The sequence below is a fragment of the Salvia splendens genome, chromosome 15 (genome assembly GCF_004379255.2).
Source record: "Salvia splendens isolate huo1 chromosome 15, SspV2, whole genome shotgun sequence".
In the NCBI taxonomy this organism is placed as follows: Eukaryota; Viridiplantae; Streptophyta; class Magnoliopsida; order Lamiales; family Lamiaceae; genus Salvia; species Salvia splendens.
In genome coordinates this window covers 31,663,772-31,688,936 of record NC_056046.1, presented here as the reverse complement: position 1 = coordinate 31,688,936, position 25,165 = coordinate 31,663,772, and the positions used below count along the sequence as shown (strand labels likewise).

Genomic DNA, 25,165 nt, shown 5'->3' with positions numbered 1-25,165 from the left:
TCTACCTAATTGACAAAATCTATTAATGTATAGGACAAAATATGTTTTTTTAATATACGAGCCTAATTTTGGACTTTAAAATACAAGTACTCTACTAATTATTAATGTATAGGATAAAAATGTTTTTTTAATATAGGAGCCTAATTTTAGACTTTAAAATACAAGTACTCTATCTAATTGACAAAATTTATTAATGTATAGGACAAAATATGTTTTTTTATTATACAAGCCTAATTTTAGACTTTAAAATACAAGTACTCTACCTAATGGACAAAATCTTTAAAGAGTGGATCAAAATATCACATGCTTTAGAACAAATAATTCCTAAAACATGCTTACTACGGAGTTAGCCAAATTACCTCGTTGATTCTCTTGAGAGTCGAAGATGGCTTGCGTCTTCTCCACGTAAAGATCTTGAGTACTCGACCTCGGATCTTCTGACTGGTGTCCCGGACTGTAAACTGATATTTGTGTGGGCAAATCTCACCAGAATACTAGGACTTAAATAAAGAAGACAGACAGAATTCTGCTCATGGAAGGAGAGCAAAATTTCGACTCCCTGTAGGATAAGGGGGGACGAAAATTTGACTAAAAACAATAATGAAAAAGTTGTCTTCTGTCTCCTTTATTCTCCTATTTATATTAAGTCGCATATTGGGCCCAGTCAGGGATCTAAGGAAGAATTTGGACATGGCCTCATCCAATTAGCTTTTTACTAATTAAATTGAACCCACAATTTAAAACAAGCTTATATTGGAATATTACGAGCAGCCACTACAGAAGTAATATTGCACTGCCTTTCCAAATCCAAAATTACAAGTATTCCGGGTTTCCTTTAATTTGTTTAATTCATTTCCCGCGCTTAAAATAGAAATATCCATTAATTAATTAATGTCTGCTATGGGATTAATTAATTAACATATTTTTAATCTCCAAGAGTGGACATAGCAAGAAACTCTTATTTATTATTCATAGAGTAATTAAACTCCAACTAGCTAGGTTCCGAATAATAAAACCTCGTTTCGAGCTCCTCTTGTGGATGTTATCAAACGAGACTCTCCTCGCGCATGATTCAACATAATAGCAATCCTAGCACCGCTAGATAATGATCACCACTACCCAATATACCTGGATCGTTGGGTGACCAAAAACCCGTACCTTTGGTAAGTCAAAGTAGTAGATACTCAATATCGTATGCTCAATGCCAAAGTACATTGATTAAGAAATTATTTATCAAGACCTCGTCTTTCAGTAGATAGCATAAAGACTCGTCTTGCTGTTAGATCCATTCAGTGCTATACCACACCAACGTCATCTTATTTCAATAAGGCTTAGAAATAATCGGACTGACATTGCAACCTTTCACGATAGGTAGTCTAGCCCTATCTAGGTTGTGAAATTATTATTTTTCTTTGTTCAGAACTGACCGCGTACCTTAAATTGAGCGCCGCCCACAATCGTTAGAATATGCTTCAATCATCAATTCTTGTCTCATTTCTATGGTTAATCCACTCACATAATCACACTTAGTTATTAGTCATTACCATATTCAATTCCTTACTCAAAAATGATCTTTCACTACAATATTCCAATCAATTTTCCAAAATATATCAAATGACCATTATAAATTCTAATAAATTTATTTTATTCACTAAATAAGATATATTATTCATTTTCAACAACAATTTGACCAATTAAGATTCATGGATTAATGCACTAAGATAGTCAGTTCATACCCAAAATCATACATAGGTTCAACTCAATTTAGTTCAATGGAAAAACTTATGTTTCCGACGTCTACGGACAAGGATTGATAGATAAACTCAAAAGATAACACACCTTATTTGACAACCAAACGAGGTCGGAAAATTTTTACCTCATAACCTATCATAAGTTTCAAATAAAAGAAAAATAGGATAAAAGAGAGCCCTACCTTGATAACCATACATTGGTTCGACTGGTTCAAAGCGTCAACACAAATTACGTGAAACTTTCATAGATTGCAACTTCTTCTTCATCCTTTGATTACTAATCGGTTGATTCTCCAAAGTGGGGTGAATAGTAGGCTAGTAGCTATATTTGATTTTATAGCAAGAGCCACATTATTTAATTAATTATGAATAGTAAATGACAAATGGCACTATTTTGATCATGCATATTCTTTCTAGATGATTCCATGTATAATTGTCTTGATTGTAGTAAAAAAAATTTTATAAACCTAAAAAAATCGTGCCTCTCGAAGAGTTTTGGCGATAAAAATATACATAGCATCTTTTATGCAAAATGTCCATTTCTCCCTTCTATTGTATACGCTATATAATTTCCGATTTAATTCTATTTTCTTGGTCAATCTTACTGACGTGATACTTGTGTAACCCCAATTCTATATAAAATAACATTCAGTGTTGTGCACAAATTATAAGAATTTCAGCCTAAATTGACAAATTTGTGTAGAAAGGAATTTTCCAACTAAACCCTGATTTGGTATGTTACAATTATGTCTTGAACTAGTCTTTTCAGCACAACTTTTTTGAAGCGGACTGCTATTTGTTCAACAATCGTTAGCCGCCAGCGGTCCGCTGGGCGGGTCGAATGCTCCAGATTTTCATCTTCGAGTTTTAGCTATCTTTTTAGGCTCAAATTTGCAGATTTCTCATAAAACACGTCAAAATACCAAAATAGATCAAATATGTAATTATTGGACATGTAATGCAACATTGATACTCAAAATGGACCAAATAAAAGCCCTAAAATAGTGCAAAAACCGAGCGTATCAAAGAGTATGACTCCCATTTCATTAATATTTTCAATGCACTTTCTATTAACATTTTTTAAAATTCGTGGCGGATAAAGTGTGACTTTTTATAGCTAACGTAGGGAGCAGGATTTTCTTGTGGCAGCTTTTTCAAGATTTCATAGTTATGAGTTGATAAAATATGTAGATTCATATTGATTGTTGTTATTAAAAGCATGGAAAAAGAGAAAATGAAATACAGAGATATATAGTAGGAGGATAGAAATTTATTTTAGCAAACATGAAAGTAAAACACGCAGTCCCAAGTTAATAGTAGATCAATTGTCATTGTTGCGGCTATAGTTGATCAATTGTCATTGTTGCGGAGCAAATACTTAGCACAAAGTAGCATGAGGCCAGTGAATGGTTTAATGGAAGCGATTTCAACATTAGCTGCAACTTCTTCTTTGAGCTCGTACTCGATAGTAGATCGAGTTATACACTGCTTCTCGTTTCCCTCCACCTCTATCACATTGAATCTCATACGATACAGCGTGAACCCTAGATCCAGAAATCCACCTTCCACAACCTCTGCCTCCTTCACACGCTTCTCGTTATCCACCACCATGAATTTCTCCTTGAACGACTTCATTCCCCCTCCCATCCCCGCTCAATTAATCAATTAAATTAATTAGGATAATTACATAAATATATAGCGGAAGTTGATTGAACTGAATGTGGATAGTACCTGGACGGAAAACGACCTCGAGAATAATTCCGGCGCCGCCGTCCCCTTGGACAACGTCGACCTGGCTGATAAAGTCGGAGTTGGCTTCCTCCGCCACTTTGGGGAGCTGTAGAGTGCCGTAGAGCTTCCACGCTTCAGTTGCCGGTACATCAACCGTCATCTCAGCGGACATTGTTCCGTACATCTTCGATTTCCGGTTGTGGCGGATGTGATGTCTATACACTACAAAGAGGAGTTGAGATTGAGAGGGTTATTATTTATAAAATAAGGGCGTGGTTGAATTGGTAAATAGGGGCATTCATAGTGCATTTAACGGCCCGATATAGTGTTTGATTTGTTGGTTAAATTTTCTATGTGACTCGTTTAATGGGCAAGGGCCCGTTGAATTAAGGCTGAAAATGACTGTTTTATTAACATGAAAAATTCAGTGATAATAATATGTGCAACACTATTTCAATCTTAAATTACATAGAATTTACAAATATAGCCCTCGGCCGTAGAAATATAAAAATCATCTTTATTAGCTTTTAAACATCACTTGAAAAGACTAGTTCAAGACATAAATGATATATTTTCATAGGTGAAATAATTATGCGACAAATTCAACCATCACACTAATAAAAATATGAAACATCTATGTCACTAATAATCTGGTGGATAATTTCGACCTGAGCTCGAATAGGATGGTTATGCCGGGGGCGGCGCCGCTGGGGAAGGAGCTGGAAGCGGCTATGCTGAGCCGCGTGTCGCATGCGGATTTTGGACAGGTGAAAAGTGAAAAATAACTGATATACCTAACTTCATTTTTGTCACGACCACATCTCCCTAGTCAAAGAAAGTGTAGATATATCGCGACTAAAACTTACTGAAGCTGTCTCAACTCATCATAAGATGCTTAGATCAAAGGAAAACATTGCCTGAAATGTGTTGAGGGTACAATTCTTACTGAATCAGAGTAGTTATGGAACAATTGTCTTTGCTGAAAGCAAGTTCTAAAATTTTGCGCAACGGAAGAGTACCAAGACAGATGTAATATGTATGAAGACATACTACACCAGCTATCCTTCTGCTTATTTAGTCTTCTGTCCCAACACCTCCTCGGCTTTGACAACGATCAACCTACACATTAAGGAAAACAAAATGCAGGGCTGAGTACTTGATGCACTCAGTGGGCTCATGCCGAAAACTGTTTTCTTTTAGTTGTCAGCCAAGCTGAGTGAACGCGGGGTTTTACTGAAAATCTATCTCGGTCACTAAAATCTCTTATTTCTTTCTGAAATAGACTGCAGTCATTTAAACTTCTGGTGATATGCCATATCAGCTGCGTGAATCGGGAATGTGGCCACATTCCACGACCACTGGGCCGGCCAACCTGGCGCTAGCTCACGACCCACGAACCGGCCAACCTGGCGCTAGCTCACGGTCCGTATGTGTACACTAGTCCGAGTAGGATTTACTGACCTACTGGGACCCGAATTCGATTTACCAGATAGGCAACCACAAAATAAAACATGGCATGACAACTCATTCAAATAATCATGTTTTCACATAAATGCGCTTAAGAAAAAGAAAAAAAACCCACCTTAATTGCTTAACTCTTGCAAACGGGTGTTTCTTCATGTCCTGAGATTATGCGTCGTGCAACGACGTTCCTTTACCAAAATTTAATATACTTAAATTAGGCTTTAAGAAATTATTCATCTTGCATGAATGCATGCCTAAGCGTGTGCTCTTTACTCTAATTTCCTCTTTCTAAGATTTTAGAAATCTAGATTCTTAAATTAAATCGGTGATTTAATTTATCCGGAACTGGCCGACTGTTCGGGTATTAGAATTTCCCGCATTATCTTAAGTGTTTTAAAAAAAATACTTCTGTGACTAATAAGTCCGCTTTAATTATTTTCTTTCGGCTTAATATTTCTTTTCTTCCGTGGCTTAGGAAATTAGTCTCATTATACTCTTGAACTAATTTGAGATAAAGGCTTCAACCAAGTAAATGGTCCTAAAATATCCTCGGGCCCAGAATGTTTGTTTCCCAACTAAATTGGCCCAACCTTATTTCCTATTTACTACTGAGGCACAACTGAAATTTCTGTGGCCCAAAAGATTAAGTGGAGGGTGGAGTACCTGATTAAATTCTATGGCCCAAAAGAAAATGAAACCATGCCCAAAAGGTTTAATCTGTTGGCCCAACTCAAAGTCAAAAAAAGAAAAGTGGCCCAATTTTAAATTATACTCCCCATCCGTTGACCACCTCATCTCCCTTCTTTCTCTTCCCTTTTCTCCCCATTCACGCAAAATCCCTAATTTGGGGAGAGACCAACCCTAGCACGATTTCTCGGTTGGGAAAGAAGGCTCGATCGAAAGGAAGGAGCAGCGACGTCGGCCGAGACCGCTGTTGTCGCGCTCCCCCGTCGCGCCTTTTCTTCACCGTCGTGCTCCCTCCGCTGCTCACGACTTGCGACGCTTTTCGCGTTCAGACGTCGCACCACCTCCCGTCGTCAAATGTGAGCAGCCAGCTTGCTGCTGTCTCTAGCCGTCATTGTTGTGGCGAGACCGTCTCCCTCTCGTCGACTCAGCGCCAGCGCCATCGGAGCAGGCAAAGGAGTGTCGCCGTCGAGATTGGCCGCGGTCGGTCGTGCAGCCACCGTCGTACACTCGGCATGACATCAGACCACGCGGTCTCCTTCTGGCCTTCGGCGCGTGCTCCGGCTACCTAATTTCAGCTCCGTCCTCGTCGGCCAGAGCTAAGTCTTCGTTCCTCCCCTCGTTCCAGTTTCTTTGATTTTTGTTCTATTGAAAGCTCGGTTGAGGTCTAAAAGCATTCTAAATTGAGCAGAGTTTGGGTTTTGGCCAAAATCTTAGTTAGTTTCTGATGATATTGATCTAGCGTTGGTATCTGGTATTTCCATCATCGTGTAAACGATAAGCTTCTATTTCTTATGCTATATCTGAGCTAGCAGAGCAGGGGTAAGTGGAGGTTTCACTACTTCACCTTACCCTATCATGTTGTCCATTATGAAAGATGCTGGTTTAACATGCTTTAGATGCTTACATGATGCTATGAGTTCAATCTGAAATTCGAAGGGGGTTTTACCTTCGCTGCAGTGTATCTTGTTGCTCCTTGCTCTCAGCTTTGCCCCCTTTGACTGCCTCTCGCTGCCTCGGTCCCTCTCACTCTGGGGTTTCACTGATTTGTGTGATGGTTGTTACTTGCTCACTTAACCGCTGTATTGCTGAATTCTTGCTGGTATGTGGATGAGAGTTGAAGAATATGGAGGGTTGTCTATATAGATGAGAGGGTGTACTCGTTAGCTTCAGATTTGGGCAGCTTTATTCTTATTGTAACTTGCAGCCCCTTTAACTGCATTTGGCTTTTTGTAACTGCTTGGTACCTTGTTTGTTTATAGCAGTTGTCCCTTGTGGCAGGTGTACAATGAAGGTGCAGAGGCTGCTGACTGAGGTCTGCAATATGGTTAATTGGAATTCAGCAGCTGGAGCTCTGCAGAGCTGCTGCAGTTGTGCCCTTTTCTTAGCTTGTAGCGGCTGGACGTGGGCTGGAGATGTGCAGGAGTTGCACTAAGGCAGGCTGTCCCAAATGGTGAGCCTTTCGTACTCCTCCCGGAGTGGTCCCGTTGTTCCAGGCCGATAGACTGATCGGGAGCCGCGGTGGGTGCAGTTTGGGCTCGGGAGACGAAGGCCCAAAATTAGCATTTCCAAAAAAAAAGTAATAGAATAGTGTCTTTCCCCTTTTTCTCCTGTGCATACTGTTTCCTTTGTTCTCTTTGAACATTTGTAATCTTAGACTTTGCTTGAAATAATAAATGTTGTGTTACTCAAGAAATAAACATTCTCTCATTCTTTATCAAAATTTCTAGTATATTTTTTTTTTCCATAATTTTGAGAAATTGGATCTCGGTTATTACATTTTACCCCCCTTAACAAAAATTTCGTCCCGAAATTTTATCTAGGTCGGGTAGAAAGCTCTGGATATTTTCTTTCATCTGGTCCTCAAGCTCCCACATCGCCTCCTCGCAGCCGTGGTGTTTCCATAGGACTTTCACTGTTGCCATAGTTTTATTTCTAAATTCTTTTACTTTTCTATCCAGAATTGCTTATGGCTTTTCCTCATAGCTCAAATCTGGTTCTAACCCCATTTCTTCTTGGTGTACTATGTGTTGAACATATATTTCCTTAACTGTGGTACATGAAACACATTGTGTACATTCGCGAAGCTTGGCGGGAGTGCTAATCTGTACGCCACGGGGCTGACTGTTTCTAGGATCTCGTAAGGTCCGATGAAACGTTGTTTTAGCTTGCCCTTAACGCCGAATCTAGTTATCTCTTTCGACGGGGATACTTTCAGGAACACTTTGTCTCCTGCTTTGAGCTGTAACTTGGTTCAGCGAGCATTTGCGTAAGATTTCTGTCTATCTTGAGCCTCTTTGATTATCTCTCGGATATGTCGGACTATTTCTATCATTTCCTCTACGGAGTCTGGTCCGAGAATTCTTCTCTCACCAACTTCATTCAAGTAAAGCGGTGATCTACACTTCTTCCCATAGAGTACTTCATATGTGGCCATATTGATGGTTGTCTGGTAGCTGTTGTTGTAGGCGAACTCAATAAGTGGAAGTACTGACTCCCAGCTTACTCCACGGTCGAGCACTACGGCTATCAACATATCTTCTAATGTCTGAATCGTCCATTTGTGGATGGAATGCTGTGCTGAAATTCAGCTGAGTGCCTAACTCTCGCTGTAGGCTTATCCAAAATCTAGAAGTAAATTTTGAATCTTGATTTGAAGTGATCGTTACGGGTATACCATGTAAGCGTGTGATCTATCGCACATAGATCTGAGCCAACCTGTCAGATCCATATGTGATTCGGATTGGTATAAGATTAGTACTCTTGGTGAGATGATCTATAATCACCCAGATGGCAGCATTTCCTCGCTGGGATTTTGGCAATCCTGTCGCAAATTCCATCGCTATATGCTCCCATTTCCATTCTGGAATCTCGAGAGGTTGCAACTTCCCATAGGGTCGTTGATGTAAAGCCTTCACTTGCTGGCAAGCCAGGCATCTTTCTACAAACGAAGCTATGCTTCTCTTCGTGTCATCCCACCAAGATTGCTTCTTTAAGTCCTGATACATCTTCGTACTTTCGGGATGGGCAGTGTAGGGCGTCTCATGAGCCTCACTCATAATCTCATTCATAAGTGCCTCATCGTTGGGTACGCATAGTCTTCCTTCGAAAGTGTGAGCATTATCCGCCTCTTCGCGGTAATTATCTCCTGTTCCGGTCCTCACCCTGAGACGAACCTTTTCTAGGGCCTCATCGCGTCTCTGGGCGTCGATGATTTGGCTCTTAAATCTGGTTCTATGACCAAGGTGGAAATTCCGCTGTCCACTGTCTCCGGGGCTCTTACTATTTCCAGTCGCATCTTGGCGAATCCCAGGATAAACTCTTCCCCCCGTGTGAGGGAAGTAGCCACTGGAGGTGCAGTCTTTCTGCTCAAGGCATCGGCTACCACATTGGCCTTGCCTGGGTGATAATTAATACCACAGTCGTAGTCCTTGTCTAATTCTAGCCATCTGCGTTGTCTCATATTCGGATCCTTCTGTTCATAGAAGTATTTGAGATTTTTATGATCTGTGAAGATCTCACATCGAACTCCCTAGAGGTGATGTCTCCAAATCTTCAAAGCGTGTACCACTGCTGCTAATTCTAAGTCGTGCGTCAGGTAGTTCGACCCGTGCGGCCTCAACTGGCGTGACGCATATGCGATCACCTTGCCCCTCTGCATCAGCACGCACCCGAGTCCGACCTTCGATGCATCTGTATACACCACATAGTCGACTCCCGCTTCTGGCACGGCTAGAACTGGCGCTGTGGTCAACTTTTCCTTAGGCAACTAGAAGCTTGCTTCGCATTATGGGGTCCAATTGACTTTAACTCCTTTCTTGAGCTGTTGAGTCATCGGCCTCGCTATTTTAGAAAATCTCTCAATGAACCTTTGGTAGTATCCTGCCAGTCCTAGGAAACTCCGAATTTCATTGGGCGTTGCTGGTGACTGCCAACGTTGCACGGCTTCAACTTCAGCAGGGTCCACTCGGATCCCTTCTGCTGTCACTATGTGTCCAAGGAAGTTCACTTCGCTAAGCCAGAACTCACACTTGCTGAACTTAGCATAGAGTTTCTCGGCTCTTAACGTTTCTAACGTGGCCCTTAAATGTTCCTCGTGTTCCTTCTCGTTCTTCAAGAAGACTCTAGCTCCTTGCAGCTGATCGAAAAGATCGTCGATTCTCGGTAGAAGATACTTGTTCATGAGTGCTAACTTGTTCATCTCTCAACGTTTTATCCCTCTTCGTGAAGAATTTTGGTGTACCACATGGTCACACACTGAGTCTAATAAAACACGGATCTATTAGTTATTGTATCTAGATCTTAAGTTCTGTTGTTCCTTAAGCGCCATTCTATCTGGTGACTGAGATAATATGACTGATTCAAGTCATCCATTAGACATTTCATTTCGTCTGGTTGTTGAAGCCATTCCTCGTTTTAGATTTCATCGTCAAATACTAAGTTCTCAAATGCTTGTATCGATCGTAATCGTAGTCATTGAGCTAGCCTAATGACCTCGTAACCTCTCGCTTAGTTGAGATAGTCCACCTTCGTCGTTTTCAAGATGCTTTTGTGTTTACCGCGATTCTTTGTCATGATTTAGTATAGACTTTATTCTACTCGCGTTAAACCTTGAATACTGGGTCTGTGCATGTGGAGGTGTTGGCTTCTTTCTCCCAACGCTACTGTCTCCATGCTCTTTTGGTTCGACTGAGCGATTCGTGGTGAAATAATCTAGCATGACCTCCAAAGTGATCTAGATCTCGTGTCTAGATTAACACAAAACTCTATCGACAGCTCCTTTCTGAGCCGCTTAATTTGGGACGTGGCATATCGTAGAATACTTCATCGCGTATCATTGCCAACGTTTGCCCTTGCTCTGCATTATAGGGATCTAAATGGATTCTTCTGCGATAACTCTTTAAAGAAGAATTTCGATTCTTCATTTCATAGCAGGGATGGTGAGGGTAGCGATGCTATCACCCGTTCCTCTTTCCCGAATGTCTCTCCATCTTTAGCTTTTCCTAGCCACCTCTCAGACGAATCCCTCTTGCTGATGGGATTTGCTTCGTCAAACATAAGCTACGAAAGTACTTGCATCTTCTCCATGGCTTTCATTACATACCCATGATTGAGTCTTTGTTCTGGTGGCTTACTTATCCTACTCGGAATAAGCATTTCGACCGATCAACGGTTATATACATATGTGTAGGTCTTTTACGTCATCGAACGTCATTTAAACCTTGTATATTCCATGACGTCTCTCTTCTCAAGGCTAGTTACTTCTCCACATAACATAATATTCGATCTTCTACCACCTTGTTACAAGCGGTACGTAAACGTGAAATATTTAACGCTTTGTGTCGTCGATTATGCGACGCTTCTGGTTGGTGCATCATTTTCTGCACGTGTCTCTATAAAGACATTTTTATCATGCGTATCTGAAAGGGATTAAGACTGTGTCTTTTTCGCTAGCCTTGTGTCACAAACTCGATGATTAATCTAATAGTCTTAACTTTGATAGGAACTGACATCATACAGAAGAAGTATGACTGAAAATTTGGAGGGCTCCAGAATGCCCGATTGGACAAGAATAACATCCCTTGTTCAACTCATGAATTTTCGTCGATAATCGACCTTGAAGGCAAGTACTGAGTTCAATGGAGCTTATCTTGTCCATTCGAAGAACTACGTGGCTCAACTGGTTTCAAACGAACTCATAGAGGTTGAGGCTCACCCTTGATGGGAGCTAGAAATGATCATGAGATAGGTCATGAAAACAGGATGGAACTGAATTAACAGTAATTTCCATAGTGAGCTGCCAGATAGGACAGTACTGTTGTCCAATTAACTGAAAGGATCTGAGCATCGAGGATAGTGGTTCAAACATGTCACCGCCTAAAATGATCAACCGCGAAAAATTTATAAACGTAGGCGATTGCAATGAAGGAACATTGGTCACGCTTGAAAGGAATCTTGATATGGAATAACAAAATCACATCAATGGTTTCATACGTTCATTAAGGCAATACACTGAAATGAACTATTCAGAAAAAACAGCTAGGCCAAGCTCGTTAGGGAAAAGTACAATATGCTTGCCTTAACTTCAAACTGCAGAAAAATATGAGACTAGGAATAATGCATGTATTGGAACTGAGATGGAATAATTTCACCTATGTAGGAAAAATATTGCTACAACACAGTTTCAAAACAGGGAGGTGAACAAGAGTGCCAACACAATATGAAATGCGCTGAGAAAATATTTAAAAGGTGCGACCATTCTGGGGGTCGGAACTGTAAGCATCATAAGAATGAAATTTCATTGCACGAGTCCAAGAAATCGGGATATGAATCCCCTATATTGTGGCTCAAAAGGGACAATCAACAAATAACGATGCTTGAAACATAGAAGTATCCCAAATTTGGGAACTGAAACTGGGTCACCGCTTTCGTGAAAGAATGAAAGTGGCGTACTACTTGTAAAACGTGAGTCAATCAGAAGTCTCCATAGACGATGTCTGAAAAATAAGCTTATTCTGAAGGTAATAGATAAAAGCAACTTTAGAATTTATGACCGGAGCTTACACAGCCAAACTTTACTCTTTATGAACAATGAGTCAAAGGACTGCAGTCCATAAACTGGAAATGAGTCAAATCTCGCATAGGAAAAAGAATACTGACATGTTACTTGCGAGTCAAGCTAAAGTTTGAATAGACGGGGGTACCGTCCTGTGGGAGGACTCTTAAAAGGAATTTCATTGGGAATCCAAGTAAGTACTATTGATTATAATCATTGGTTCTAGTTATGTGAAACTTCTTTGTTTGTTCTTGTGGAGCTCTGACGTGAATAACGCGTTCTAGGAAACCATACATTCCAAGATGGGGTTTCTCGTGCTGTTTAACTGATATCCGCAACTGGAGGTCATACTTTCATATCGTTCTCGATAACTTATAACGCTGGTTCTTTATAAAACATTGCATTCTCCATCATGCTTCATAGCACGCTATAAGTATCGTTTCTGGGTCACGTAGCCACTTGGGCCGGTTACGCCAGATTAGATCACTTTACTAGATCGCGGGTACGATCTCTTTTCGTGTAGGGATGCATCTCCCGAACAGGCTCGAAAGTACACTATTTTCGTTATGACTTGGTCTTTATAAGGACATTGGGAACTTCTTGGTTCCTCGTCTAGTATACATATATGTATGTATACTATCTGTGTGCTCAAAGGAATGGACTTCCTTTAATTGCTGTCTATAGGCAGTACAATAGTACTTTCTGGTTCGTCTTTTCTTTCTAATAATTCCTTGGAATTAGAAGCTTACCCAAACTGATTGGTTTTAGTTGGTCTCATCGCCTTGGAAGGCGGTAACGAATTCTCTTTCTAATGGCGCTTAGTCGCCTATGTTTCACCTATGGTACTTTTCTAAAGCACTCTAGGTTCGCATACATAGTCCACATGACATTTACATTTATGTCAAGCTCTTTGAATATAAAGCACAGATACATTAAGCATATCTCATGCAAAGTATCAGCTATCACGTTGCCTCTTGCAACATTTCGAATAAACTTTTTCGTTCCCACTTAGGGCTGTGAAAATTCTTTTCTTTTCTTTTTTTTTTGAAAATCCCAGGAAATTCATTTTCATTCTTAAATGGAAAAATATTTTTCTTTCTTTAAAAATTTTCTTTTCTGGACGAGCGGGCGTCGACCCCTGTTTCTGCTGCAGTTGATCGTGTCGAGCTGAGGTGTTGGGATCTTGTACTTAACATTCTGTTCATCTTCTAGCCTAGTACTATATTTTCTGGACTAAGGCTTAGAAGGAAGGTTCTTGGGTCAGAGCGAAAGAAAGGTGCTCTGATACCACTCTGTCACGACCACATCTCCCTAGTCAAAGAAAGTGTAGATATATCGCGACTAAAACTTACTGAAGTTGTCTCAACTCATCATAAGATGCTTATATCAAAGGAAAACATTGTCTGAAATGTGTTGAGGGTACAATTCATACTGAATCAGAGTAGTTATGGAACAATTGTCTTTGCTGAAATCAAGTTCTAAAATTTTGCGCAACGGAAGAGTACCAAGACAGATGTAATATGTATGAAGACATACTACACCAGCTATCCTTCTGCTTATTTAGTCTTCTGTCCCAACACCTCCTCGGCTTTGACAACGATCAACCTACACATTAAGGAAAAAGAAATGCAGGACTGAGTACTTGATGCACTCAGTGGGCTCATGCCGAAAACTGTTTTCTTTTAGTTGTCAGCCAAGCTGAGTGAACGCGGGGTTTTACTGAAAATCTATCCTGGTCACTAAAATCTCTTATTTCTTTACTGTAATTTCCTCTTTCTATGATTTTAGAAATCTAGATTCTTAAATTAAATCGGTGATTTAATTTATCCGAAACTGGCCGACTGTTCGGGTATTAGAATTTCCCGCATTATCTTAAGTGTTTTAAAAAATATACTTCTGTGACTAATAAGTCCGCTTTAATTATTTTTCGAAAACTATTTCACACGGTTTAATATTTCTTTTCTTCCGTGGCTTAGGAAATTAGTCTCATTATACTCTTGAACTAATTTGAGATAAAGGCTTCAACCAAATAAATGGTCCTAAAATATCCTCGGGCCCAGAATGTTTGTTTCCCAACTAAACTGACCCAACCTTATTTCCTATTTACTACTGAGGCACAACTGAAATTTCTGTGGCCCAAAAGATTAAGTGGAGGGTGGAGTACCTGATTAAATTTTATGGCCCAAAAGAAAATGAAACCATGCCCAAAAGGTTTAATCTGTTGGCCCAACTCAAAGTCAAAAAAAGAAAAGTGGCCCAATTTAAATTATACTCTCCATCCGTTGACCACCTCATCTCCCTTCTTTCTCTTCCCTTTTCTCCCCATTCACGCAAAATCCCTAATTTGGGGAGAGACCAACCCTAGCACGATTTCTCGGTTGGGAAAGAAGGCTCGATCGAAAGGAAGGAGCAGCGACGTCGGCCGAGACCGCTGTTGTCGCGTTCCCCCGTCGCGCCTTTTCTTCACCGTCGTGCTCCCTCCGCTGCTCACGACTTGCGACGCTTTTCACGTTCAGACGTCGCACCACCTCCCGTCGTCAAATGTGAGCAGCCAGCTTGCTGCTGTCTCTAGCCGTCATTGTTGTGGCGAGACCGTCTCCCTCTCATCGACTCAGCGCCAGCGCCATCGGAGCAGGCAAAGGAGTGTCGCCGTCGAGATTGGCCGCGGTCGGTCGTGCAGCCGCCGTCGTACACTTGGCATGACATCAGACCACGCTGTCTCCTTCTGGCCTTCGGCGCGTGCTCCGGCTACCTGATTTCAGCTCCGTCCTCGTCGGCCAGAGCTAAGTCTTCGTTCCTCCCCTCGTTCCAGTTTCTTTGATTTTTGTTCTATTGAAAGCTCGGTTGAGGTCTAAAAGCATTCTAAATTGAGCAGAGTTTGGGTTTTGGCCAAAATCTTAGTTAGTTTCTGATGATATTGATCTAGCGTTGGTATCTGGTATTTCCATCATCGTGTAAACGATAAGCTTCTATTTCTTATGCTATATCTGAGCTAGCTGAAAGGGGTAAGTGGAGGTTTCACTACTTCACCTTACCCTATCATGTTGTCCATTATGAAAGATGCTGGTTTAACATGCTTTAGATGCTTACATGATGCTATGAGTTCAATCTGAAATTCGAAGGGGGTTTTACCTTCGCTGCAGTGTATCTTGTTGCTCCTTGCTCTCAGCTTTGCCCCCTTTGACTGCCTCTCGCTGCCTCGGTCCCTCTCACTCTGGGGTTTCACTGATTTGTGTGATGGTTGTTACTTGCTCACTTAACCGCTGTATTGCTGAATTTCTTGCTGGTATGTGGATGAGAGTTGAAGAATATGGAGGGTTGTCTATATAGATGAGAGGGTGTACTCGTTAGCTTCAGATTTGGGCAGCTTTATTCTTATTGTAACTTGCAGCCCCTTTAACTGCATTTGGCTTTTTGTAACTGCTTGGTACCTTGTTTGTTTGTAGCAGTTGTCCCTTGTGGCAAGTGTACAATGAAGGTGCAGAGGCTGCTGACTGAGGTCTGCAATATGGTTAATTGGAATTCAGCAGCTGGAGCTCTGCAGAGCTGCTGCAGTTGTGCCCTTTTCTTAGCTTGTAGCGGCTGGACGTTGGCTGGAGATGTGCAGGAGTTGCACTACGGCAGGCTGTCCCAAATGGTGAGCCTTTCGTACTCCTCCCGGAGTGGTCCCGTTGTTCCAGGCCGATAGGCTGATCGGGAGCCGCGGTGGGTGCGGTTTGGGCTCGGGAGACGAAGGCCCAAAATTAGCATTTCAAAAAAAAAAGTAATAGAATAGTGTCTTTCCTCTTTTTCTCCTGTGCATACTGTTTCCTTTGTTCTCTTTGAACATTTGTAATCTTAGACTTTGCTTGAAATAATAAATGTTGTGTTACTCAAGAAATAAACATTCTCTCATTCTTTATCAAAATTTCTAGTATATTTTTTTTTTCCATAATTTTGAGAAATTGGATCTCGGTTATTACATTTCATGTCCTTCAAATGATCATTTAATACCAGAAACACTAAATTCAATTTAATTACTCCCTATATTTGTGTTGAGATTATAAGAATTGTACTACTAATTGATTTACTTTGTTTTACTCTAAATTCAGTGTTAGGAAAATTAGTCGGGTAGGTGGAGGAATGCGAAGTTAGGTCGGATTAATTTGTCATTACTCCTCATTGATGTGATGTATATATATCTAATCGATTCGAATCTTTATCATGGTACCACTTGCATCTAATACTTTGACAATTTTGAATTATAATATAACTAAATTAACTTACGAAAAAATATAGTATGGACAAACAGGCTAGGAAATTTATGTTTATTAGTCAGCCCATGAATTTATTATTTATGTCCAATATCATGAATTCCTTGTGGTCTACCTAACCCACCTAGAATAATGGACAAACGGGCTAGGAAATTTATGTTTATTAGTCGGCCCATGAATTTATTATTTTTGTCCAAACGCGTGGTCTATCTAACCCACCTAGAATAAAAAGGATATAAATTATGATAATATTATTATTATTATCATACATGGCTAAGTACATAACTTCTTGTACAAATTTTTAACATGCATGTTACGTGGTAGCAACTGCAGATATTGGCAGCCATTCTATAATTAATTAAACAATTTATTGAAATTATCAGACTAAGATGGGAGCATCACTATAAAAAAAAGGTTAAATAAAATGAAATCAAATTAAGTATGCCATTCTATTGTTCAATAAATAAATGTTGAATTTGTTGAAAATTCGGTGCAATATCTCTCTCTACGAACTATGCATTTACTTATATATGCAATACATCAATAGGGAGTAATGACAAGTTAATCCGACTTAACTTCACATTCCTCCACCTACCCAACTAATTTTCCTAACACTGAATTTAGAGTAAAATAAAGTAAATCAATTAGTAGTATAATTCTTATAATCTCTACACAAATATAGAGACTAACTAAATTGAATTTAGTGTTTCCGGTATTAAATGATCATTTAAAGGACATGAAAAATGAAGTGAGGAATATAAGTTATTTTTCACTTTTCACCTGTCCAAAACCGTCTGCGACTTCCAGCTTCTTCCCCAGCGGCACCGCCCCAGACAGAACCATCCTAATCGAGGTCAGGTCGAAGTTATCCACCAACGGAATTATTTTTGACATAGATGTTTCATATTTTTATTAGTGTGATGGTAGAACGTGTCGCAGAATTATTTCACCTACTGACATAGATCAATTGTTGTAACACCCCACATTTTGTATTTACATTCACATACATACATATATTTATTATAGGGATGGGGTCCTCTTCCATTGCTTATAGCATCATAATCCAAAATCAAGACCAAATCTCCACCCTTAGATTTTAAAATGAGTGGATGAGATTAAATCTTACGATTCTCAATAAATAGTAGACTAAATATCAACACAGTTTTATTGAGATTTCACATGTATTATATTGAAATTTTACATGCAATGTATTGATATTTTATATGCATTATATTGAGATTTTTTTATGTATTTGTTGATAAAAAATATGCTTATCAACATATACGAAAACTGAAACAAAAATCATCAAATTTCATCATCCGAACGTCGTCGGAACATATGCAAGTGAGATCTTGCAACGCCCCACTCTCTGAACCCTAATTTTCGAACCATAAAATTTTGCATTAAATGCTTTTAATGCCGTGAAGTATGTGGATTAAATGATGAGTGAATTAATTGCATGAATTCTTTGTGACCTAATTGCGATTTGGAGTTGAGATTTGGTTTGAATAGTCAAATCCGTTGAGTATATGACGTGGCAGTTGAATAGTCAATACTATTGAAGAAATGACGTGGCCGTTGTATGGTCAATATCGTTGAATATGTGACGTGACCGTGTGAATTATGATGCGGGGTGAAATATATTGTGGTGAATTATTTCCTAAGGGCGAGTGAGATTAAATTCGTTCATCAATAAATACATACATATTTTTCTTGGAATTTTCGACCACTATGAGTTATGGGAAAGGAATTCTATTTTCTTGGATTTAATTATTTGCTTGGGATATTCATCCAAATTAAATCCAAAGTCCGATTATTCTCCATTTCCTCCATGAAACTTTTGACCCATATGCTTATACTATGGAGATTTCGAAAATCTCCTATTTATGGGAGAGGGAATTATTTTATTATATTATTTGATCCCTTATTTATTCCCTTGCATGAATAAATATAAATATCCTAGCAAATCTTACCATATCTAAGGAGATCTTGCCATATCCTATTTAAATTAGGATTTGAATTTAATTCCTTGTGGGAGAGGAATAAAAATCGCCTACTTCCCTATTTTAATAGTGGAAATTTTTATTTTTATTCTGCTCCGTGATATTTTATTCTACTTTGTGATATTCCAAGTAAATTCCAAGTTAATTCATATGCTGATTAAACAACGTAGTATTCGAAATCCCTTATTTCTCTACTAGAATTAACGCCACTTTCTCTCTCCCATATCTTCCCAAATCTTTATTTAATTAATTATGGGAATATATTCTTGCACTCTATAAATAAGAGAGAAAACCTAACCCTAACCCCCACTAAATACACGCCTACTTCTCTCCCTCACTCCACTCTCCCTCTCACTCTCAATTTTTCTTCTACTTTTCTCCAAGAATTCTTCATTCTTTGCAAAGAATTGAAGTTGAAACTCAAGAATTGTTGAAGAATCAAGGCTAATACATTGTTCTACCATTCGTTTCTATCAAGAAAAGGTATTTTTGATCTATCTTTTTTCGTCTAACCGATTAATTGGTGTTCTTGAACCCTCATGCATATAGATCGAGCGAAAAGGGGAAACAATTGGTGAATTAGAAGTGTTGTGCGTGTGTGTGTGCCGCGCGTGTGTGCGTGTGTGTGCGTGTGATATGTGTTGTGTGAAGAACACTCATGCGTGACCATGTTTTGATGATAGATCTGGTGTTGTAGTATGAATAAATTAATATGAAGAGCATGTCTTGATTGTGATTATTAATATAAAACAAACCAATGGGAAAAGGGAAACGTTTGGGGACATGCATGATTTTGAGTCGTTAATCGAGACTGATTTGTGATACATACTCCCTCCGTCCCGCACTACTCGCAAGTTACTTGCACTCTTTCCATTTTTAGTAAAAAATTTCACCTACAGCCGTCATTTTTGACTTTCCTATACACTTATTCCTTAATCTCCGAGCCGAAAAGGAAATGAGCGAGTAGCCCAGGACGGAGGGAGTATTATTTAAAGGTGATAACTCGCGCTCAAAGCGTGATAGCAAAGGGAAGAAAGTACTTGAGATCTAAGAAGTCGAGGTGGGCTTTCTTTTAAAATAAGGACAACGTCCTAAATCTTTATCGTTGAGAATGAAATCTGTGTTTATCATGCCGTGATTTGTTTTGTCGTGCCAATCTGTTGTGGCCTTGCCACTATTATTAAATCGAATTCGGATCCTCGTAGGGCTGCAAACCCTACTTGGATTAGTGTACACCAATGTTAGACCGTGTGTCAGCGTACGGGTTGGCCGGTCTAGTGACCTGGTTTGCAGCCGCATTCCTTGTCATGTAGAATGAGCTCGAAGGCCCAAAATTAGCATTTAAAAAAAAAGTAATAGAATAGTGTCTTTCCCCTTTTTCTCCTGTGCATACTATTTCCTTTGTTCTCTTTGAACATTTGTAATCTTAGACTTTGCTTGAAATAATAAATGTTGTGTTACTCAAGAAATAAACATTCTCTCATTCTTTATCAAAATTTCTAGTATATTTTTTTTTCATAATTTTGAGAAATTGGATCTCGGTTATTACATTTCATGTCCTTCAAATGATCATTTAATACCAGAAACACTAAATTCAATTTAATTACTTTATACGTACTTACTACTCCCTATATTTGTGTGAGATTATATTTACTACTATTGATTACTTTTTACTCTAAATTCAGTGTTAGGAAAATTAGTCGGGTAGGTGGAGGAATGCGAAGTTAGGTCGGATTAATTTGTCATTACTCCTCATTGATGTGATGTATATATATCTAATCGATTCGAATCTTTATCATGGTACTACTTGCATCTAATACTTTGACAATTTTGAATTATAATATAACTAAATTAACTTACGAAAAAATATAGTATGGACAAACAGGCTAGGAAATTTATGTTTATTAGTCAGCCCATGAATTTATTATTTATGTCCAATATCATGAATTCCTTGTGGTCTACCTAACCCACCTAGAATAATGGACAAACGGGCTAGGAAATTTATGTTTATTAGTCGGCCCATGAATTTATTATTTTTTGTCCAATATCTTTGAATTCCGCGTGGTCTATCTAACCCACCTAGAATAAAAAAGGATATAAATTATGATAATATTATTATTATTATTATCATACATGGCTAAGTACATAACTTCTTGTACAAATTTTTAACATGCATGTTACGTGGTAGCAACTGCAGATATTGGCAGCCATTCTATAATTAATTAAACAATTTATTAAAATTATCAGACTAAGATGGGAGCATCACTATAAAAAAAAGGTTAAATAAAATGAAATCAAATTAAGTATGTCATTCTATTGTTCAATAAATAAATGTTGAATTTGCTGAAAATTCGGTGCAATATCTCTCTCTACGAACTATGCATTTAGTTATATATGCAATACATCAATAGGGAGTAATGACAAGTTAATCCGACTTAACTTCACATTCCTCCACCTACCCAACTAATTTTCCTAACACTGAATTTAGAGTAAAATAAAGTAAATCAATTAGTAGTATAATTCTTATAATCTCTACACAAATATAGAGACTAACTAAATTGAATTTAGTGTTTCCGGTATTAAATGATCATTTAAAGGACATGAAAAATGAAGTGAGGAATATAAGTTATTTTTCACTTTTCACCTGTCCAAAACCGTCTGCGACTTCCAGCTTCTTCCCAGCGGCACCGCCCCAGACAGAACCATCCTAATCGAGGTCAGGTCGAAGTTATCCACCAACGGAATTATTTTTGACATAGATGTTTCATATTTTTATTAGTGTGATGGTAGAACGTGTCGCAGAATTATTTCACCTACTGACATAGATCAATTGTTGTAACACCCCCATATTTTGTATTTACATTCACATACATACATATATTTATTATAGGGATGGGGTCCTCTTCTATTGCTTATAGCATCATAATCCAAAATCAAGACCAAATCTCCACCCTTAGATTTTAAAATGAGTGGATGAGATTAAATCTTACGATTCTCAATAAATAGTAGACAAAATATCAACACAGTTTTATTGAGATTTCACATGTATTATATTGAAATTTTACATGCAATATATTGATATTTTATATGCATTAATTTTTTTATGTATTTGTTGATAAAAAATATGCTTATCAACATATACGAAAACTGAAAAAAAAATCATCAAATTTCATCATCCGAACGTCGTCGGAACATATGCAAGTGAGATCTTGCAACGCCCCACTCTCTGAACCCTAATTTTCGAACCATAAAATTTTTGCATTAAATGCTTTTAATGCCGTGAAGTATGTGGATTAAATGATGAGTGAATTAATTGCATGAATTCTTTGTGACCTAATTGCGATTTGGAGTTGAGATTTGGTTTGAATAGTCAAATCCGTTGAGTATATGACGTGGCAGTTGAATAGTCAATACTATTGAAGAAATGACGTGGCCGTTGTATGGTCAATATCGTTGAATATGTGACGTGACCGTGTGAATTATGATGCGGGGTGAAATATATTGTGGTGAATTATTTCCTAAGGGCGAGTGAGATTAAATTCGTTCATCAATAAATACATACATATTTTTCTTGGAATTTTCGACCACTATGAGTTATGGGAAAGGAATTCTATTTTCTTGGATTTAATTATTTGCTTGGGATATTCATCCAAATTAAATCCAAAGTCCGATTATTCTCCATTTCCTCCATGAAACTTTTGACCCCTATGCTTATACTATGGAGATTTCGAAAATCTCCTATTTATGGGAGAAGGAATTATTTTATTATATTATTTGATCCCTTATTTATTCCCTTCCATGAATAAATATAAATATCCTAGGCAAATCTTACCATATCTAAGGAGATCTTGCCATATCCTATTTAAATTAGGATTTGAATTTAATTCCTTGTGGGAGAGGAATAAAAATCGCCTACTTCCCTATTTTAATAGTGGAAATTTTTATTTTTATTCTGCTCCGTGATATTTTATTCTACTTTGTGATATTCCAAGTAAATTCCAAATTAATTCATATGCTGATTAAACAACGTAGAATTCGAAATCCCTTATTTCTCTACCAGAATTAACGCCACTTTCTCTCTCCCATATCTTCCCAAATCTTTATTTAATTAATTATGGGAATATATTCTTGCACTCTATAAATAAGAGAGAAAACCTAACCCTAGCCCCCACTAAATACACGCATACTTCTCTCCCTAACTCCACTCTCCACTCTCCCTCTCACTCTCAAGGTGTATCTTGAAAAGGTTTTTTTGATCTATCAAGAAAATGTTTTTTTGATCTATCTAACCGATTAATTGGTGTTCTTGAACCCTCATGCATATAGATCGAGCAAAAAGGGAAACAATTGGTGAATTAGAAGTGTTGTGCATGTGTGTATGCCGCGCGTGTGTGCGTGTGTGTGCGTGTGATGTGTGTTGTGTGAAGAACACTCATGCGTGACCATGTTTTGATGATAGATCTGGTGTTGTAGTATGAATAAATTGATATGAAGAGCATGTCTTGATTGTGAATATTAATATAAAACAAATCAATGGGAAAAGGGAAACGTTTGGGGATATGCATGATTTTGAGTCGTTAATCGAGACTGATTTGTGATACATATTATTTAAAGGTGATAATCGCGCTCAAAGCATGATAGCAAAGGGAAGAAAGTACTTTAGATCTAAGCAGTCGAGGTGGGCTTTCTTTTAAAATAAGGACAACGTCCTAAATCTTTATCTTTGAGAATGAAATCTGTGTTTATCATGTCGTGATTTGTTTTGTCGTGCCTATCCGTTGTGGCCTTGCCACTATTATTAAATCGAATTCGGATCCTCGTAGGGCAGCAAACCCTACTTGGATTAGTGTACACCAATGTTAGACCGTGTGTCAGCGTACGGGTTGGCCGGTCTAGTGACCTGGTTTGCGGCCGCATTCCTTGTCATGTAGAATGAGGATATGGTAAACGTCGATGAGAAAAATGGTTGCGCGACCGTGACTTTTGAACGAAGGAAATATTTTGGTGCTTCCGGCCTTTCTAAAGATAAAACCCCGATTGATACTTGAAAATGGCATGATAAATAATACTTTGATAAACTGTTTTCGGCATATGTCCACTGAGTACTAACTCAGCCTTGTATGTATTTTCCCTATGTGCAGGTTGAGGGCGACCAGCGGTTGGCGGTGTTGAGCAACTTAATTAAAATGTTGTGATTGTCTTGAAACTCTTATATGGCTCATTTCATGCATCGGTTTAAAGGGTAAAAAGTACGCCACTTGATCTGTTTATTGCGGAAAACAAGTGTTAAAAGTGCAGGAATGCAGCTTGACCAAGGCATCAAGGCTAAACTCAAGTCGGCACAAAGGACGCAAAAGGCCAAGAAATCAGGGAGATTGATGAAGGGGAGTGATCAAGCAGTTAGGCGGGGACCATTGGCAAAGAGAAGAGGACACGTGCCGATACAAAGGACACCATCCTGCTATGAAGGGACCACTGTCTTCTAGAAGGAGGAATACGTGTCGACCAAAGAGACGCGCGGTCCTGGAAGAAAGCGAATATTCGCCGACAAGGTTGTTATCCCTGCTGGAGGATCGCTGCGGCGTGCCTATAAATAGAGGCTGCGACACCACAATAGAGAATCCTTTATCCGCTTTCTAGTTAGTTCTTAGTTTTAGCTTAGTTTAGTTAACTTTCATTCCAGTTCTTAGCTAGCTTAGTTTAGAATTTCAGTTAGTGAAGCGTAAGTGATTCAGTGCGATAGAGGCTTCAGTTCTTTCCGGTGCAGTTTCCAGTTTCCGACCGAGAATCGCTCGGCCTTTACTAGCTTTATGTTCTTTCAATTTCGTAGCTAGTTTTCGTTTTGGACGAGATCTATTCTGGAATCAAAGTTCTTTTGTTTTCGGATCTTCAAGTTCACTGTCGTAGTTTAATTTCTCGCTTTTAAATATTGTTCCATGTGCCTAGTTATAATGAATGTTAAAATGATTTACTGTTCCGTGGTTTAATCAAGTAGTTAGTCTATCACATTGAATCTGATACGATACATCGTGAACCCTAGATCCAGAAATCCACTGTCCACAACCTCTGTCTCCTTCACACGCTTCTCGTTATCCACCACCATGAATTTCTCCTTGAACGACTCCATTCCTCCTCCCATCCATGATCAATTAATCAATTAAATTAATTAGGATAATTACATAAATCTAGCGGAAGTTGATTGAACTGGATGTGGATGGTACCTGGATGGAAAAAGACTTCGAGAATGGTTCCGGCGCCGCCGTCCCCTTGGACGACGTCGACCCGGCTGATAAAGTCGGAGTTGGCTTCCTCCGCCACTTTGGGGAGCTGTAGTGTGCCGTGGAGCTTCCGCGCTTCGGTTGTCGGTACATCAACCGTCATCTCAGCGGACATTGTTCCGTACATCTTCGATTTCCGGTTGTGGCGGATGTGATGTCTATGCACTACAAAGAGGAATTGAGATTGAGAGGGTTATTATTTATAAAATAAGGGTGTGGTTGAATTGGTAAATAGGGACATTCATAGTGCATTTAACGGCCCAATATAGTGTTTGATTTGTTGGTTAAATTTTCTGTGTGACTCGTTTAATGGGCAAGGGCCCGTTGAATTAAGGCTGAAAATGACTGCTTTATTATCATGAAAAATTCAGTGATAATAATATGTGCAACACTATTTCAATCTTAAATTACATAGAATTTACAAATATAGCCCTCGGTCGTAGAA

General features: G+C 38.9%; 2 protein-coding genes and 2 long non-coding RNA genes across 4 annotated transcripts; 2 read left to right on the top strand and 2 right to left on the bottom strand.

Annotated features, from left to right (window-relative positions):
* Window positions 1–3,001: 3,001 nt before the first annotated feature.
* LOC121767841 (norbelladine synthase-like) lies at window positions 3,002–3,704 on the bottom strand. Its single transcript, XM_042164163.1, has 2 exons — window positions 3,483–3,704; window positions 3,002–3,400 (listed from the first exon to the last, which is right to left on the bottom strand). Exons 1-2 carry the CDS (start codon window positions 3,664–3,666, stop codon window positions 3,102–3,104), a joined length of 483 nt encoding a protein of 160 aa, XP_042020097.1. The 5' UTR covers window positions 3,667–3,704; the 3' UTR covers window positions 3,002–3,101.
* A 1,935-nt stretch (window positions 3,705–5,639) lies between these two features.
* On the top strand, window positions 5,640–7,353 carry LOC121768905. The gene is made up of 2 exons (XR_006043437.1): window positions 5,640–6,826; window positions 6,912–7,353. It is a non-coding gene; the product is annotated as an uncharacterized LOC121768905 (long non-coding RNA).
* A 7,125-nt stretch (window positions 7,354–14,478) lies between these two features.
* Window positions 14,479–16,093, top strand: LOC121768825. The gene is made up of 2 exons (XR_006043421.1): window positions 14,479–15,472; window positions 15,636–16,093. It is a non-coding gene; the product is annotated as an uncharacterized LOC121768825 (long non-coding RNA).
* Window positions 16,094–24,437: 8,344 nt separating this feature from the next.
* LOC121767029 (norbelladine synthase-like) lies at window positions 24,438–24,847 on the bottom strand. The gene is made up of 2 exons (XM_042163240.1): window positions 24,664–24,847; window positions 24,438–24,571 (listed from the first exon to the last, which is right to left on the bottom strand). The coding sequence occupies exons 1-2, from the start codon at window positions 24,845–24,847 to the stop codon at window positions 24,438–24,440; spliced, it is 318 nt and encodes a 105-aa protein (XP_042019174.1).
* Between the last annotated feature and the right edge of the window lie 318 nt (window positions 24,848–25,165).